The 18,825-nt window shown below is 45.7% G+C and overlaps 1 protein-coding gene across 1 annotated transcript; it reads right to left on the bottom strand.

Annotated features, from left to right (window-relative positions):
* Positions 1-11,214: 11,214 nt before the first annotated feature.
* On the bottom strand, positions 11,215-12,265 carry LOC142491205 (olfactory receptor 1E16-like). Its single transcript, XM_075593475.1, has one exon. The coding sequence runs from the start codon at positions 12,263-12,265 to the stop codon at positions 11,300-11,302; it is 966 nt and encodes a 321-aa protein (XP_075449590.1). The 3' UTR covers positions 11,215-11,299.
* Between the last annotated feature and the right edge of the window lie 6,560 nt (positions 12,266-18,825).

Below are 18,825 nucleotides of genomic sequence, written 5' to 3'. Positions count from 1 at the left end.
ATCTTGCTGTGCCCTAAATGCAAACCTGTGTGATCTGTGGGTTCCATGTGAAGGTGCACAGAATGGTGCACCATAGTGCATAAAGAGTTTTATCATTGCAAACACTGGCTCAGAGCCTTTCTGTAGGCGTAGTAATGTCTTGTGATTTGCCCATTAGTGTCTGTCAGTTTGACATGGTGCCTGAAACCAGCTATCAATTTCACAGTTTTTTTGCTGAAATTATTGTCATTAACGTCTTTAGGTGTACAATTTCAGGGCACCTTGTATTGCAATGAGTAGACAGCCAGCCTGTCCCTTTCAGAGTTACCATAATATAGTGATTAGGCAATAGCTTGTATACAATGTATTACAGTGACTAGCATACAGAATGCACACACTGTCTTTAAGGCTCCACTTCAGAAGGCATATTTGTGTCCCTTTGTCTCTGAAAAGAAAGGGTGCTACATTAGTGTAATGAATAACCCCCTTAGTGATAAATAGTGTCAATCTCTGCTATAATATACTGCAGAATGTTTCAAAGTTGTACAAAGTATTCATTTTAACCACTAGAGGGTACTAGTGATCTTCCAAAAACAGCCTATTGCCACGCAATGAAAATAATTGTAACTGCTCCTAATTGGGGTGGGTATACTGTACTTGCAAATGCAAAATTACAACACACGTGCTCGTGCCCCAAACCACAGTGTATAAGTGAACATATCACAAATGTGAAAACCATTCATGTGTTTTTCTCTTCCATTTTAGTGTTGCGTCGAATTCCATTTAGTTTTAAATATATTTTATATATGTAGCCCTCTTTCCTGTTGCTCTAGAGTGACTACTGGTACTGTACACACCTGCTGGCTCAGCGAGATCTGGGCCTCCGCTAGATGGGAGCCTGGGGTAATAATAATACTCTTGGCAGCGCCTCCACTTACCCAGGATCCCCAATAAGTGAGATTCCCATAGGCAAGAACAATGGTAACACACTTCAGTTTGGTAACCGTTTACTGATACGCATGGGTAGAACCTTATCTTATAACTATAAGTAATAACACACATATGAGATAGCATTGAACTGACTGACATGCAATAACGTCTCCAGCTGGCTCGGCCACTCTCCTATAGAGAAATGTCACTTCCCCGTCACCGCGTGCACCCCACACCATGTCCACAGTTATGTATATGAATACAGTGGCGGCCGCCTTTAGCCTCCTGCTGTCTTTTCCCCGCGATTTTTAAAATTGCGGGCAGATCGCGGACTGATGCGGGCCGTTTTCGGCAGTTTTGGGCACCTGCAGGCATTTTCATTGTCTAGCGCTTAGCGCTTTCATTGTCTAGCGCTATTAGCGCTATCTGGTGATTTCGGGCCAAGCTGAAATGGTCCGTGAGAGACGGAAAACATCCCCGAATTTTTTCGGGGATGTTGGAGATTAAAAGGGGCCGCGACAGTATATGCACAGTTCTTTGGTCACTCAACCCAGTGTCCCCAAAGAGTCCTCCCCCAAGGCGGGATCAGCGCCTGTTGGTACCGGTGTTGGTGCACTTATAAAATAGCTTCCGGTCAAGGGGTGACCGGCAACAACTTCGAAAAGGATCCGCCAATCCAGCGCAGTCTCCCACGAGTGGATGATGTCGAGCAGCTTGAGCCCAAATGACTGTCACCACCACAGCTCCGCGACACTTTGTCCCTATCTGCCTATGCAGTAAGTGACTTGGTGTCGCTACCTATATAGGGCATCCCTGCAGCACCACAAGCTTATGGTGACTCGGTATACACTGGGGCCTGAGGGGGAATCTGGCCTATGCAGGTGGGTCACTGACCCCCTGCACACACACTACCTCTCCCCTTGCTCCTCCGGTGCCCTCTGGCTAGCGTGGTATCTCCACCACGCTTCCCTTTCCTGCCTGTCAGCAATCCCTGCAATCCTATTCGCTCCCTGGCGTCAGGTGACTTCGCTGAGGCTCCTGGGGGTTGTAGTTTACTGCAAAGCCTCCCTATGATTGGCCAGCCATTTGCGCGCTTTGCACTGTGCATGCGCGAACTCTCTCCTCTCTGACAGTCGCGCCTGACTATTGCGCAACAACATGGCGGCGCCCTGTGCTGCCGGGCCGCCGCGGAACATCCGAACGCTCCCTCAAGAGACACCCTGCAGTTGAGGTAGACAGGCAAACCAGGACATTCCTACATAAACATGCGTCGTTATTTTAATTTAGGATTTGAATAAATTGATATTAAACATGTTAGGTTGAGATTATGTATTTACTTGTTAGATTGTATGAATAAGGACCACAGGGACACTATCAGTCATTTTATCATTTTCTATTTTTTTATATAATTGATTGAGTTCTCCTTTTCAACTGTTGCTATGTGGCGAACGACAGGGAATAACACGTGAATATGTATTAGTCACTTTAAGCACCACATTGATCAAAAGAATACCAAACAACTGAATAATTAATTTATTAATTTATTAAACAAGTTGTGTGTAAATATTGAGAGAGGGAGGGGTTACAATTCCTGACGAAGCTCCAGAGAAACACATTGAATCGGAACCCATGTTGTGGAGGACCGGAGGTCTGGAGCTCTGGCAGCCGAGTGACCTGATTACAACTATATCCTCCCAGAGTTGAGACGTCACAGGAAATGACATATGCGGAAGCGAACTCGTAACGGGCAGAGACCGGCAGAACGCCACAGACCTCCGACCAATTCCTCTCAATTGAACGATACATATGTACCAAATGTGAGTGAAAATTTGTGAACTGTACCTTTGAACTGAAAATACATCTTTTCAATAGACATACTGACATACAGGCAGTCCTCGGTTATCCGACACAATGCGTTACTCAAAATGGCGTTGTAAAGCGAAACGTTGTAAAGCGAAACACGTTTTCCCATAGGAACACTCTTTAAATGAAAGGTTCTGTTCCTGAAGGCATTTTTAATGCTAAAATACACAAAATATTTTACGCAGGCAATAAGATTATATAGTGTATATACTGTATTATATATATAATATAACATAATAAATAATATATTATATAGTATAATATAATATTATATAGTATAATATTATATATATATACGCTCTTACGACGCTTTGCAACGTTGTTTATGTGAATGTGTATATATATACACACATACACAACGTTGCAAAGCGTTGTAAGAGCGTTGGATAAACCATTTTGGCGTTGTAAAAATGAATATAGGAATGCATTGCATAGCGTTGGATAAGCCATTCGTTGTAAAGCGAAGCGTTGTAAAACGAGGACTGCCTGTACTATTCTGAGTTTCATCTTGTATTTGTATTTATATTTGTATTGGGAGAAGGAGCGGCTCAGTGAGAACGACACTGACTGGCACCTAGTTTGAAGTAGGGGTTCAATTCCCGGTATCAGATCCTTGGGAAGTCACTTTATCTCCCTGTGCCTCATGCACCCAAAATAGATTGTAAGTTCCACGGGGCAGGGTCCTGTGCCTGCAAAATGTCTCTGTAAAGCGCTACATAAAACAAAAAGCACTATACAAGAACATGTCATTATTATTTTTGAGAAAAACTGGATGAAAAGTTGACACATCCCTCGGGGGAACCAACACCATTGCTCCCTTCAAAGAGAAGTTGGATCTCTGATATGCCTTATATTCAAGAAAAATTTGTGCGTGAGACAACACACTTTTTTTTGTAACTCAATTTTTATTTTATTTCGGTCAAATAGACAAAAGTTATCACAATATATCTTATTAGAAACCAACATATGGAAACAATTCTTAAACCAAAAAATAATAGACATATCACCAAAAAGGAAAAGGGGACGGGAGGGGGAGGGGGAAGGGGACAGGGGGAGAAAGCAGAAGGTCCTCAGAGCCCAAATTTTGTGTTAACAAAATTTCACATCGCCTTACATCTCTTTCCAATCTTCCTGTCTCCTGTGCGGTTCTGTGCCCCCAACCTTGAAGTCAGGCCCTCGTCCCTCTTCTCTAGAGCTCCTACACCCAATCAGAGGAGAACGCATTTAATACTATCAGAGCAGCACTTTGGTGATATTTACTCCCGGGATGTCTGTTTGTGCTAACCTTGGCAGCCAGACTTTTTGAAATGTATCACCAGTGTCATTAACCATATGTAACCCTGTGTAATCATGGGGTTATATATCTTTCTCCTCCTGTGCAATAATCCCTGGTAAGGGCAGGTTGCCAGGAGTAATCATGGGGTTTTCCTCCACACACGTGCTGTGTATTATTCAGTGAAGGTAGTGACCTCAGGCTCTGTGTCCAATTACAGTGACACAGGGGTTGTGCCTATTGAATCTATTTAATATACAGCACTTCCTTAATTTACTGAGTGTCTCACCCCTTCTGAGTGAGACGAGTCTGACCTAGCAAACTGCCAGGGATCTGGCAAGTTTTGTGGCCCTCCCTTAGGGGAGAGGTGTGGGTGACTATTCCCCTTACTCCATCAGGGAGTAAGGGAAGAGCAAGGACAGCTTCTAGGGCCCTGACTAGGACTGGTGTCAAGGGACTTCCATTGGGTTGGCAACCTACTACGAGCAGCTAAAGACCGGCCACAATGATGGGCAGTCGGCCAGTGTTGGTTATAATAAAGGATGTTAAAGATAAAGAACGCTTCTGTCCTGATTGTGGAGTCATTAGGGAAGAAGGTGCACACATAGGTTCTCTTGCGGAGACTCCTTCCTACTACGCTGGGGGTCTGGAAGAGATGGAGGCGCTGTACTAAAAGTGAGTATGACTCAGATATACATCACGAGCCAGTCCTGATGCTATCCCCTATACCATCGCGGGATACTCAGGAATTCTGTAAGCCAGCAGGTGCACCACACTACACCAAATGTAAAATGGGTTGGTTTCCTGGAGATAGGGCCAATATGAGATTGGGTGGGGGACACACCGTTACACATACTTGTTAACTTTTCCATCTGGTATATAAACAAAAATCTGTTCCTAATTTTGGACAATGGAGGAATCTTCTTTTGTTTCCATAATGCTGCAATCTTGCACCTTGTTGCTGTTTTGAAGTGGGCAACTAGTTTGTTTTCAACTCTGGGTAATCCGTGTGTTGGCCTATTTAGCATAAATAGCCAGGGATCCATAGGAATTTTGAGGCCCCAAATCCTCTGTAGCCAAGCATTAATTTGTTCCCATAAAAGTATTACCTTAGGGCAGAACCACAGCATATGCACTAAGTCTGCTGGCTCTCCACAATGCTTGGGGCACAATGGGGTAACTTTAGCGGAGTGAGATACCACCTCATATGGACCTTATATGTGTTCCCCTTTAATGTCGTGTAAATAGAACTATTTGCAGCTGCCATGAAAATCCCTTCCCACTCATCCTCTTCTAGCACCTCTTGTAAGTCTAACTCCCATTGGGACATATATTGCATTTTACGAGAGTATTCTACGCCAGAACAGGTCACTTCCTTGTACATTTGAGAGGCTATTCCCCTAGTTTCTGTTTCCAAAATACAGAGCTTTTCAACATTTGTCAATGAGGGATGGGGAATACATTTATTATAAAATGCTTGAATCTGGAGGTACAGACGAGACCACGACTATTCTAAAGCTTGCCTTAAACTAGCCCGGTTACATTCTGGGTATGTGCTGGGCTAGTTTAAGGCAAGTTAAAGGCATTTCTGCATTGACTAATGACCCATAGGATTAACACAGCAGCGGTCCCTGGCAGTCCCATTCAGTTTGAATGGGACTGCCAGGGACCCCCGCTGTTAATCTGATGGCCCATTAATAAATGCAGAAATGCTGGGGCTAGTTTAAGGCAAGTTTAAGACATGTATTCAGAATGTACCTGGGTATTTTTGGTGATTGCCACTGGTTTGTGTTAGAATAGTCGCAGTCTCTGCTGTATCTAAAAAATTAAGAGTTGGGAATGTCTTTGTTTAGATTATGCCACCAGATATCCTGAGGCCTTCCCTCTGAGATCATGGTGAAGTTAATGCAGGATGTCCTGAAGTTATTAGGGGTTAAATCCATCCGGACCTCAGTCTACCATCCTCAGACTGATGGATTGGTAGAGAGTTTAACCAAACTGTTAAAACCATGCTTAGGAAATTTGTGGGCACTGAAAATAGAGCTTGGGATGAACTTCCCCATTTCCTATTGTTTGCGGTATGAGAAGTTCCTCAAGCCTTCACAGGTTTCTCCCCATTTGAGCTCTTATATGGACGCCAGCCCTGGGGTATTCTGGACCTAGTGAAGGAATCCTGGGAGGAGCCCTACCCCTCTAAGAATACCCTTCAATATATAATAGACATTAGAAACCGCTTAGACATGGTAGGTCGGTTTGCTAAGGAAAATCTTAAGTCTGCTCAAGAACATCAAGAGAGGCAGTATAACCAAAATGCCCGCATAAGGCTATTCCAACCTGGGAACCAAGTGATGCTGCTATTACCAACTTTAGAGAGTAAACTCTTGGCGAAATGGCAGCGTCCTTTCCAAGTTCTCTGCCACACCGAGGAGATAAACTATGAAATCTCTCAATCAGGGTCTAGTACAGGTAAATAAATCTACCACGTAAACCTCCTGAAACCCTGGAAAACGATGAGATCGCTATTCATCCACCCTCTGGAAGGAGAGATAGATTTGGGTTCACAGACTCCAAATGGCAAATGGTTGTACTAACAGTGACCATCAGGTCCCTATCAGAGGTCAGTTAACAATGGAACAAAGGTCAGACCTACTAGAATTATGTGACCAGTTTCCAGGTGTATTTTCCGAGCTGCCAGGGCAGACTGATTTAGTGTCACATAGGATTGAGACGGAACCTGGCGTAAAAGTGATCAAGGAGTCCGACAGCAAATGGTGTAGCCGTATAGTGTTGGTCCCTAAACCAGTTGGGAAGGTGAGGTTTTGTGTGGACGCATCCAGTAAATGCCACATCCAGATTCAATGCATACCCAATGTCAAGGATGGATGAATTGCTTGACTCCCTTGGTAAAGTAGAGTATATCTTCACCCTAGAGCTCACAGAAGGATATTGACAGATAGCTTTAGCGGAGGAATACAAATGCAAAACTGCCTTCGCCACCCCTCTCAGTTTATACCAATTCGTCACTATGCTGTTTGGGCTAGATGGGGCTCCAGCCATATTCCAAAGATTAATGGACAAGGTGTTATGACCCCATAGAGTACATGCCGTGGCCTACTTGGATGACATCGTCATCTATAGTAGGCATTGGCAGTCCCATATAAATAGGTTAAGGGTAGTTCTAAGGTCCTTAAGAGAAGCAGGGCTCACTGCCAATCCAAAAAAATGTGCCCTGGGAAAAGCCACTAACTAATATTTGGGCTATGCCGTGGGGAGGAGGTCCACTTACCAGCAAGGTGGCCGCCATAAAGGAAGTCCCAACCCCACAGACAAAGACGCAGGTCCGCACCCTATTGGGGTTAGCACAGTACAACAGGTGGTTTATACCAAATTGTTCAGAAATTACAGCACCTCTAAAAGATTTAACAAAAAAAGAGTACCCCGACCCAAGTTAGATGGTCTTGGGAGTGCCAAAGCACCTTTGATACGTTAAAGAAGTGCCTGTCAGCGGGCCCGCTCTTCGGAGCCCAAATGTTAAGGAGCCCTTCATAATTCAGATGGATGCCTCTGAGGTTGGACTGGGAACAGTTCAGTCCCAACAAATTGAAGGCATTGAGCACCCCTTATTGTTCATCAGCCAGAAGTTGTTCCCAAGGGAAGTGAGGTATTCCATCATTGAAATGGTTAAATACCATGAAGGACAAAAACTCGAGGTTGGCCCGGTGGTATATGGCACTCCAGCCCTTCTTTTTTGATATCTTGCATAGGCCTGGGAAGGAGCATGGAAATGCCGTTTTTTTCCCCTCGAGGAGTGTGGGTTGGGCTTCAGCCATGTGGGGCCCTAGCCACACACAAACATGGGAGATTTGTGACAGCGTGAAGTCAGGTAGTGATAATTATGCCTGGGAAACATACACCTGAGTCCTTCATCCAGCACTCAGAAGATTAACCTAGTAAGAATGCTTGGGCAATCAGGAAGTAAGCTGAGACCGCTGACATCCAGCTTGATAAGGAGGCTACTGCTTGTAGTAGGTAGCTGACTCAGACTACAGAGCTGTCCTGTGCAAGCTCCTATCCAGAAGGATTTCCTGAACTCTCTCTAGGGACAAAGATTCCCAAACAAAGATACATTAAGGACTTTAATATTGTTCCATAACTATTGTGGTATATGTTTAGGGGTTGGGAACTGGAGAAAGCCAGGTAGCCCGATAGATAGGGCCTGGAATGTTTTGCAAGATCTCCCTATGGGGAGTAGGCGTTCTCTTTATGAGTTTTGTTTTGTCTTAAAGGGACAGTGTGCCCAAATGTTTATTTGTGTTGTGGAGAAATAAAACCACTCAACATTTGGTTTACCCTGAAACTGCACATGTGGACTCTTGTCTGACCTCACCTATAGGCCGTCCTGCCACACGGCCCTATGGTCCCTCTGCACAGTCTGTAGTCAGACAAAGATACAGTAAGGACTTTAATATTTTCCATAACTATTGTGGTATATGTTTAGGGGTTAGGAACCAATTTTTTTTATTAATGCGGCGTTCGCTATCACTCCAGCTGCAGCCTTTGGTCGGTAATGGTAGGTTGAGTATTACTTCGATTTAAAAAAAAATATATACAGTATTATCTTTAATAGTGCAGTTGATAGCTTTCTCCCTGTATTATAATGTATAGAAAGTGACACAAGAGCTTGTTCTCTGTTGGGTCAAACATCTGTATTAGAGTTCATTTGTCAGGTAGTGTACACAATAAAGTACTATACTGTCACACAGTATACAGTGTAACAAAACATTCAGCGCATCTTTAAAGTAGTTTCCTTACTTATTGTATAATAAGTACTGTAACAGAGTGGTTTACATCTATCCACCACAGGTGATGTAATTCCTGGTAAACAGTCCTAGATAGGTGCACTCACGATACCTAGTAACAAATTGCCATAGATGCAAAGCAACAATGGTCCCATTGGAAGCGGAGACACAGATGTAGTCAAAGTAGAAAATGAGGCACTCCACTGGTCTTCCAAAAATTATAACATTTATTGCACAAGCATCAACGTTTCGGCTCGCTTGCGAACCGCTGTCAAGACAAAGCGGACAGAAACATTGATACTTGTGCAATCAATTTTATAATCTTTGGAAGACCAGTGAAGTGCTTCTTTTTATGCTCTGACTATTCCTAGCAAACAGCCAGCAAACAAGCTGTTTTATTGTAAATTTTAATAACAGATTATTGTGACCGGGGCTCTCAGGAGCTCAAACGCATTAATTTTAGGTCTGGGGGACCCCCAGCTTCCCGAGTTTCAGGCCCCGGTACGGGGTGCCGGTATCTCCTTGCAATATTTAAATCGCCCGCGTCACGTGACCAGGAGATTTAAACACGTAGGAGATACAGGCACCCCATACAGGGGCCTGTAACTCGAAAACCAGGGGGTCCCGGAACTTAACTTAATGCGATTCAGCTCCGGAGACCCCCGATACAATAATATGTTATTAAAATAAAAGCCCTGCCATCAACTATTAGAGGCGCACAGGGAGAGCGACTTATTCCTTCTCAATCTTAGTGCGTTTCTCTTACAGACAGGTGCGACCCGGTAGGATTCAAACAGCTTGCGTCCCATTCAAACTCAGGGACCCCCCCTGTGCTAATCCGATCGGCCATTAGAGCCTGTTATGAACAGTCCTGTGGACTGTCCCCGATTTCTTGAATGTGCTCTAGAAATTCCCTCGGTCAATGGGCCATAAGGAAAGATTCCACCTGTATGTGCATGTTATGGGGGTTAGGGCTTTGGGTGAGGGGTTCTTCAACATCATCATCATCATCATCATCATCATCATCATCATCATCATCATCATCATCATCATCATCATCATCATCATCATCATCATCATCATCATCATCATCATCATCATCATCATATTTTACGTAAATACAGGCCTCCACTTAAAGGGGTATGGCAATACTTTACAGTCAGTTTGATAACAACTAAAATTATTTTGTTGCACATGAGTCAGCCAGGAAAAGACAGAGTTATAATAAGACATGGTTGCATTAACTGAACAGAGGTTATACATTCAGTTTGCAGACACAGACAGCCACTGATATGATTATGGGCATACTGTACTGTATGTTTATAGACAGGAATATGTTTGTGTTAGGAGAGGTAGGATAAACCTGCAATGTGTTATTAGAAGTGGCTCCGCCTCAAGGAGCTTACAATCTATAGGCAGGGTAAGTTGATATTGGGTACAGAGCAGCTGTAACATTACCAAACATCAGTGAATGGTAGCAAACAGCGACACCCTTTGACTGATGCCTATAGGGCGAGTCAGTTTTATGTCCCAGAGATTCTATGGTAGAAACTAAATCAGCGGCACACAGTATCTCATGTCAGACATGCAGGGTGGAGGGGCTGATAGACTCGAGTGGTTCTTGAAGTCGCTTGTCCTCATGCTAATAACCTCTTCCACGCTGGCTTGGTGGACAAGGGTAGTGAAGACATATTGGGGAGCCTCTTTTAGGGAGACGCCTTTGTGGAGACTCAGGAGTTATTTCACAGAGATTCAATAGAAAAACAATTGTGGGAATAGGGTTGTGGAGGTTTTGGGGGGTAGGGGATAATGGGTAACAGACTTGACTCACAGGAAGGGTACAATCTCATGTCTCGTACCACGTGTGAGAAATTAGGGCCATTAGCTGAAGCCCCCCCCCCCCCCCCTCCAAAAAAAAACTCCTCAGATAGGAAATTCAACTCGATAGCAAGGCTTTTATTTTCAATATAACCACAATCCACTGTCAGGTTTGGCTTTTAGAAGGTTTTCCACAGTTTTAAAGCTCGCTCATGCAGCTCTTCTCTATCTCAACCCCAACAGCCCACAGCCCCATCTTTCCTTCTGATTGCTTTTATCTGCATTGCACTTCCTGTTACTGATTTCAGGATTCTCTTTTCAGATGTATTGTGGAAAGTACCTGTCTCAGACCCTCCCTGTTGCTATTCTGCATAAAAATCAATGCAAATACCAGAAACAGCTAGGATCAATCTGCACTTTTTCTTGTGGAAATAACTGCCAGAATGCCATGATAAAGAAGTGAAAACATGGCTGACACAAGCTGTTCCAGTGAGCTGCTACCACTTGGTAACAGTAGCCATCGACAAACACCTTGTTCATATTGCGGTGAGCTCTCAAACACAAACTACTTTTGCTAAGTGTTAGACTTTCCTCTCTACATACAGCGTATGATATAAAAACATTTCATGCAGAATGATTACATTGTCAAGTGCCTGTCTTTAATTTTAAGGCTAATCTTCCTTTTAAAAACATTTCCAAGAGTCCTTTTGATTTCCGTGGTCCTGAGACAATATATAATAGGGTTGGCTACATGTGGCACAAATGTGTAAAGACAAAGAAGCAAGACATTTAAATCAGCATTAAGAATTAAACGGACCTGACTAGATATATACACAAACACCCGTGGGACAAAGTACAAACCAATGACTAACAAGTGAGTGGTACAGGTGTAAAATGCTTTCTGCCAGTTTTCTGAGCGCGCTGATGAGTGGATCGTCTTGATTATGATGATATATGAGAATATAATAAAAGCCAAGGGTAAGAGGAGCACAAACATAGCAAGAGTAAAAGCTATACGTCTGACAGAGGTAACGTCCACACATGCCAAAACAGTTACAGCTGAAATTACACAGAAACAGTTTTTGATCTTATTAGGGCCACAATATGGAAGTTGTGCAGCCAAAGATGCACTGATTGATGCATTAAGAGCAGCAAAGACCCAGGAAAAGCTGCAGAGAATAGCAACCAATTTATTGCTGATTATTGAGGAATATCTCAGGGGTTGGCAGATGGCAATATAACGATCAACAGCCATCAGCATAATGATGAAGGAATCAACAGTGCCCAGGAAATGGACACAATACATTTGGAAGATGCAACCAGAGAAGGACATGGATCCAGCTCCAAACCAATAAGTGGCAATGATTTTGGGTAATGTTATTGTGTCAAAGAGGAGGTCAGAAAGAGAAAGGTTTGCAATGATCACATACATTGATTGGTGTAATTGCTCTTTCAGAATTATCAAAATGATTACAGTACCATTTGCGAACAGTGCTATGTTATAGATAAGGAACATTGCTGCTGCAACCAGGCTATGGCATTTCTGTGGGAGTCCTGGAAACCCAATAAGTACAAACTCAAAAACGTCAGATTGATTAGCCATTGATTGGTCCGGGAACTTCTACAGGGGACACTCCTGGGTAAAAACAAGAGATAGAGTAAGTGAGACAAGGATAGAAGTTCCTAGTATTAACATTACCACTGATATTAGGAGATTCCGGACAGTGGCCCATGTTCATTAAGCTGGGCTATTCCATAAGAAACCTATCTGTGCCGGAAGATGTCTTATGTCCCAGTCAAAAGCCAGATGTCTTGTGGAATAGCAGAAATTGGTCAACGTCTCTGGAAAGCAGTAGAATATCAATCTAGACATTTTACCAAACATAATACAGTCTTTTACAATTATTGAAATTGAAAGCATATACACAACAATACACCAACTGGATGTAGCCGAGTCCCCCTATCTGGCCTCTGGTGTGGAGGAGCTGCTCAGTGGTTGTCCGGAGCTCCACGCAATCGGGAGTGTGGGGGCGCCCATTTTAGTAGTCACGCATGCGCAGTGGAGGAGGCGGCGTCCATCTTAGGATAGCTCCGCATATGCAGCTGCGGGGCTACAAGTCCCAGAATCCCTAGAGGGAGGGACTGCCCACATGCCTCAGCCAATAGGATTGGAGCAGCGAGAGGAACAGGATATCCTTTGTGGGCAGAAAGCCCAGAAGACTGTCCTGACAGAGGACCAAAAAGAAGGTAGAGTCAGGGAGCAGTGCTTCATGGTATAGGCCTAGACCTTGCCCATGGACCCCAGTTAGGCCCCGAGACACCATTAGAGGAGTGTTGATGGCAAAGCCGCAGATAGGGACTCTTCTCCTTATTGTTATTTCTGCACCGGTGACCGGGCGACTATGCGGCACCTGCAGCCTGGAACCAGGTCCCAGGATCCATAGACATTGTGTGAGACCCTCTGGCTGGAGCTCACACAGTGAGAGGGGATTTGTGTTGGAGGTCCCGCTACATGGGCCCCCTCCAACACACCATGCCAAGCCACACTTGGGTACAGGAGTACCATGGCAGGTATTCAATGTGCAACTACATCTACAGGGGGTAGCGCTACCTCACATTTGGGTGGAATATCTGGGACAGGATACCAGGGGTTATTGGTGCCACAGCACCTTCAGTAGTTTGGGGGAACCACCACGTGTTGGGTCGGGTCACTGGGTTTATACTGTGGGTAACGGTTATTGTATGTTATTTGTGTTAATATGTGTACAATAAAGCTTAGTTATATACATTGTGTGGTGTATTACTTATTAATGTGTATCGTTTCCTGTGAAGGGTTATCCCGCCAACGCTGGGATCCCTCATAGGTGGAGGCACTGCCTACAAGGATTTAGAGCTCACCCATGGAGGCGTAGGTCTCCTGTGAGCAAACAGGTACAGCAGCACACCTAGTTGTCCGCGTTGTTCCCTTAGGCATAGAGAAAAGGGGCTACATGTATAAGGAGCACTCTCATTGGTCCAGTAAAATTCTATCACCTTACCTAGCCAATAATCTTAAGGATTAATTAGGGTACTTAAATTTGGCATTATATATACAATATATATATACAGTGGTCGACAAATCACCCAAAAATCTACTCGCCACCTAGCCACGCCCTCAGCTCCGCCCCTAGTCCTGCCCCCAGACCCGCTTTAAAAAAAATGAATAAATTCCTAGTAAGAACAACATTCGTTTTTGATATTAGTTTATTTATTGTATTACATTATACTACAATTAGTCCTTGTTACGTGTGTGTGCGTGTGTGTGTGTAAATGTCAGATTTAGAAAAAAAAGCCAGATGTGAATGACTAGTTTCCTGAACCCCATAACTAGTGCCTGGATGCCCCTGCATCACAATATCTAAAGCAGCAATCCCGCCTGGGATCTTGCCTGATCCGCAGTCCCTCAATGTCCAGGTACCCTCATTCCCGCAATGTTATACATTGGAGGGGAGGTGTTCCTTACCTGTCTTCTGGGTTAGGGGGGATTCCGATGTTTTCCGTGTTAAGCTCGAGAGTTAGATCTGGAAGAAAGCAGTATAGGTTATTTCGGTGTAGGTATAGGGCAGTTAAGATATATAGGGTAAATAAGAGATCCAGTGTGAGAGAGAGAGTGTGTGGGTGAGAGAGAGAGAGAAACAGACAGAGAGAGAGGGTGAGAGAGAGCCTCAGAGAGAGACAGAGAGAGAGACAGAGAGAGAGACAGAGAGAGAGACAGAGAGAGACAGAGAGAGACAGAGACAGAGAGAGACAGAGAGAGACACAGAGAGAGAGAGAGACAGAGAGAGAGAGAGAGAGAGAGAGAGAGAGAGAGAGAGAGAGAGAGAGAGAGACACAGAGAGAGAGAGAGCAGAGACACAGAGAGAGAGAGACAGAGACACAGAGAGAGAGAGACAGAGAGAGAGACAGAGAGAGAGACAGAGAGAGAGAGAGAGACACACACAGAGAGAGAAACACAGAAAGAGAGAGACACACACACACACACACACAGAAAGAGAGACATACACACACACACACACACAGAAAGAGAGACACAGAGAGAGAGAGAGAGAGAGAGAACACACACAGAGAGAGAATGAGAGAATGAGAGAGAGGACGACAGAGAGAGGGAGAGGGTGACAGAGAGAGGGAGAGGGCGACAGAGAGAGGGTGGCAGAGAGAGGAAGAGGGCGACAGAAAGAGGGAGAGGGAGAGAGGGAGAGGGCGACAGAGCGAGGGAGAGGGCGACAGAGCGAGGGAGAGGACGACAGAGAGAGGGAAAGGGCGAGGGTGACAGGGAAAGGGTGAGGGCGACAGGGAAAGGGTGAGGGCGACAGGGAAAGGGTGAGGGCGACAGGGAAAGGGTGAGGGTGACAGGGAAAGGGTGAGGGCGACAGGGAAAGGGTGAGGGTGACAGGGAAAGGGTGAGGGCGACAGGGAAAGGGTGAGGGCGACAGGGAAAGGGTGAGGGTGACAGGGAAAGGGAGAGGTTGACAAAGGGAGAGGGTGACACAGGGAGAGGGTGACACAGGGAGAGGGTGACACAGGGAGAGGGTGACACAGGGAGAGGGTGACACAGGGAGAGGATGAGGTTGACACAGGGAGAGGGCGACACAGGGAGAGGGCAACACAGGGAGAGGGCGACACAGGGAGAGGGCGACACAGAGAGAGGGTGACACAGGGAGAAGGTAACTGGGAGAGGGAGAGAGGGTGACACACTCACAGACACACACACACTCACAGACACACACACACTCACAGACACACACTCTCACAGACACACACTCTCACAGACACACACTCTCACAGACACACACTCTCACAGACACACACTCTCACAGACACACACTCTCACTGATACACACACTCACTCACAGACACACACACACACAGTCACTCAGTCAGTCACACACACACACACACACACACACAAACACACACACACACACACACACACAGCGGGGACTGGGGGGGGATCGGAACACCCCCGCTACCACCTCCCGTCCAGAAGGGGCAGCAAGGTGGGGGGATGGGGAAAAACTGCAGCAAGCCAAGGGGACCGGAGAAGAAACACCCCCGCTATCACCTTTCATCCCGCGCGGGCAGTGGCTGGGGGGGACATTGCGGCAAGCAGCAGAGGGAGTGCGATAGGCATGGGGATGCAGCATGGGGAGGCAGCAGAGGGAGTACAGGAGGCATCGGGATGCAGTAGAGGGAGTGTGATAGGCATGGGGAGGCAGCAGAGGGAGTGCGATAGGCATGGGGAGGCAGCAGAGGGAGTGCGATAGGCATGGGGAGGCAGCAGAGGGAGTGCGATAGGCATGGGGAGGCAGCAGAGGGAGTGCGATAGGCATAGGGAGGCATCAGAGGGAGTGTGATAGGCATGGGGAGGCAGCATGGGGAGGCAGCAGAGGGAGTGCGGGAGGCATGGGGATGCAGCAGAGGGAGTGTGATAGGCATGGGGAGGCATCAGAGGGAGTGCGATGGCATGGGGAGGCAGCAGAGGGAGTGCGATAGGCATGGGGAGGCAGCAGAGGGAGTGCGGGAGGCATGGTGAGGCAGCAAAAGGAGTACTTACTTCCAGCAAGATCGCCATGGTCGAGGGTGATGCGCGTGCTCGTATAGAGCCTGGCAGCACGCCCACAAACTCTGGGAGCGCACGCCAATCAGCAGTCAGGTAGGGGGAGTTTTTTTTTTTTTCAGCACGAGCAGCGAAAATTTAAAAAAACAAACACGTGTGCTGCTTGGGCCAATAGGAGCTCACCCAGATGTTAAATCCAATTGCCCTGGGCGTGCAGATGTATAGGATTGTCGAACACTGTATATATTGTGACAAACGGCTTACTCCGGGGCTCCGCTCGGTCTTTTAGGGTAGGTTAAATGACGAGGCGTAACGTGCTGTTCCTTTAAACAGGCCACTGCCTGGTTTATTCAGTCCCAGGCACTGAGACTTCCACATGGAATACAAAATAAAACATAAGTAAACAAAACCCTGCTCACCTGAGCAATAACTTAACTAAGGTTTTCCCTGACTGGGTTTGGAGCGGCTTATTCACTTCCAACAACAAAATAAGGTACTTTGCAATTTTAGAAAAAAGGAACAGAATGATTTAACCTGTTTAGGGAGAGGCTTTTCCCCTCTATGCTTCCAGAAGCCTCCAGCCTCTTGGGGAGAGGGAAGAGGAACCAGGAAATCAGCCTTAAATACCTGATCTCTATCTAGCAGGACAGGTGACAGAAATCAGGCAGCAGACAAACTCTGGTCTGGATCACTCATCCCCCAGTTCCAGCACTTACCAAACTGTGGGATGGAGTGCATGCATTCTGAGGCTGCACTTTCCAGCCTAAACAGGATAGAAACTGTTCAGTAACCTGGGAGCCCTATATATGGAATTTATTACCATCCCCTGGTTTCTATCACATATCCTCCTCCCCAGCTCAGACCTTGAGGGATGAGCAACCATGGATATTAGGGAGTGCATCCTTGTCAACCTGTCAGCATTGCCATGTTTGTGTCCTGACCTGTGTTCCACATAAAATTTAAAGGGTTGTAGGCTTAGGAACCACCTGGTCGCTCTAGCATTCTTCTCTCTGTTTTCACACATCCAGGTGAGGGATGCATGATCTGTGACCAACCGGCATTTTCTCCCCAACAGATTGTATTTGAGCGTCTCTACAGCCCACTTTATTGCGAGACACTCTTTCTCTACTATGGAGTAATTTTTCTCCTGGGGATTTAGTTTCCTACTTAAATAAAGGATGGGGTGCTCCTCACCTTGAGACTCCTGGGAGAGTACAGCCCCCAGCCCTACCTCAGATGCGTCGGTTTGGACTAAAAACTCTTTAGAGAAGTCAGGTGTGCCCAACACTGGTTGGGCACAGAGAGCTTCTTTCAGGCTTCTAAAGGCCTGTTTGGTTTCGGAGGACCACTTTACCATTAGCGGCCCTCTTGCTTTTTGTGTGGTCGGTTAGTGGGGTTGCCTTAGTTGCAAAATAGGGAATAAACCTTCTATAGAAGGCAATTAATCCCAAGAAGGTCCTTACTTTTTTTTGTAACTGGCCTTGGCCAATTTAGCATTGCCTCTACTTTGAGTGTTTGGTGTTTGAGTAAACCTCTGCCAATAGAATACCCCAGATATTTGGCCTCCTCCAAACCAATAGTGCATTTAGCGGGGTTAGCAGTTAGTCCCGCAGACCGAACTGCGTCAAGCACAGCTTGGACCTTTGGAAGGTGGGATTGCCAATCTTCACTATGGATTACCACATCATCCAGGTAGGCAGCAGCATACCGAGCATGTGGTTTTAAAATGTTATCCATCATTCTTTGGAATGTTGCGTGAGTTCCATGTAAGCCAAAAGGCAGCACCCTATACTGAAAGAGGCCGTCTGGGGTTGAGAAGGCTGTCTTTTCTTTTGCCCTTTCTGTGAGGGGAACCTGCCAGTACCCTTTTGTTAGGTCTAGGGTCGTGAGATAGCAGTTCATCAAACCTGGGCATAGGATAAGTATCAAATTTTGACGCAGCGTTTAGTTTACGGTAGTCATTGCAAAACCTTGTTGTACCGTCTGGCTTTGGGGCTAAAACTATAGGGCTGTTCCACCCACTTTGGGATGCCTCAATTACGCCTACTTTTAGCATTTTTTTAACCTCTAAACTTCTAGCCTCTCTTTTGGCCTCTGGGATTCGGTACTGTTTAAGGTTAACTCGGACCCCGGTTCAGAGACTAGTTCATGTTCAATTACGCTAGTTCTACCTGGCTGTGTAGAGAAGACTTCTTTGTTTCTTCTCACTAAATTCTGGACCTCTCGTTTCTGATGAACGGACAGGGTTTCAGCTATGCCAACCTCTGGGTCAGTTTCTCAATTCTCTGATGGCCCTGGGGATACTAGGGTTAACAAGACCTCTCTATCTTTCCAGGGCTTAAGAAGGTTTACATGGTAAATTTGCTCAGGTTTCCTCCTACCTGGCTGTCTCACCTTGTAATTTACTTCTCCCACTCTTTCCAAGACCTCATATGGAACATGCCACTTAGCAAAGAATTTACTCTCTACAGGGGGAACCAAAACTAGCACCCTATCGCCTGGAAAAAAAATTCTGTTTCTAGCACCCTTTTTATACGTATTCCTCTGTGCCTCTTGAGCTTTTTCCA

Source organism: Ascaphus truei, chromosome 3 (assembly GCF_040206685.1).
Source record: "Ascaphus truei isolate aAscTru1 chromosome 3, aAscTru1.hap1, whole genome shotgun sequence".
Taxonomy (NCBI): domain Eukaryota; kingdom Metazoa; phylum Chordata; class Amphibia; order Anura; family Ascaphidae; genus Ascaphus; species Ascaphus truei.
The sequence above is the reverse complement of the archived record's forward strand: the minus strand, read 5'-3'. Positions and strand labels throughout refer to the sequence as shown.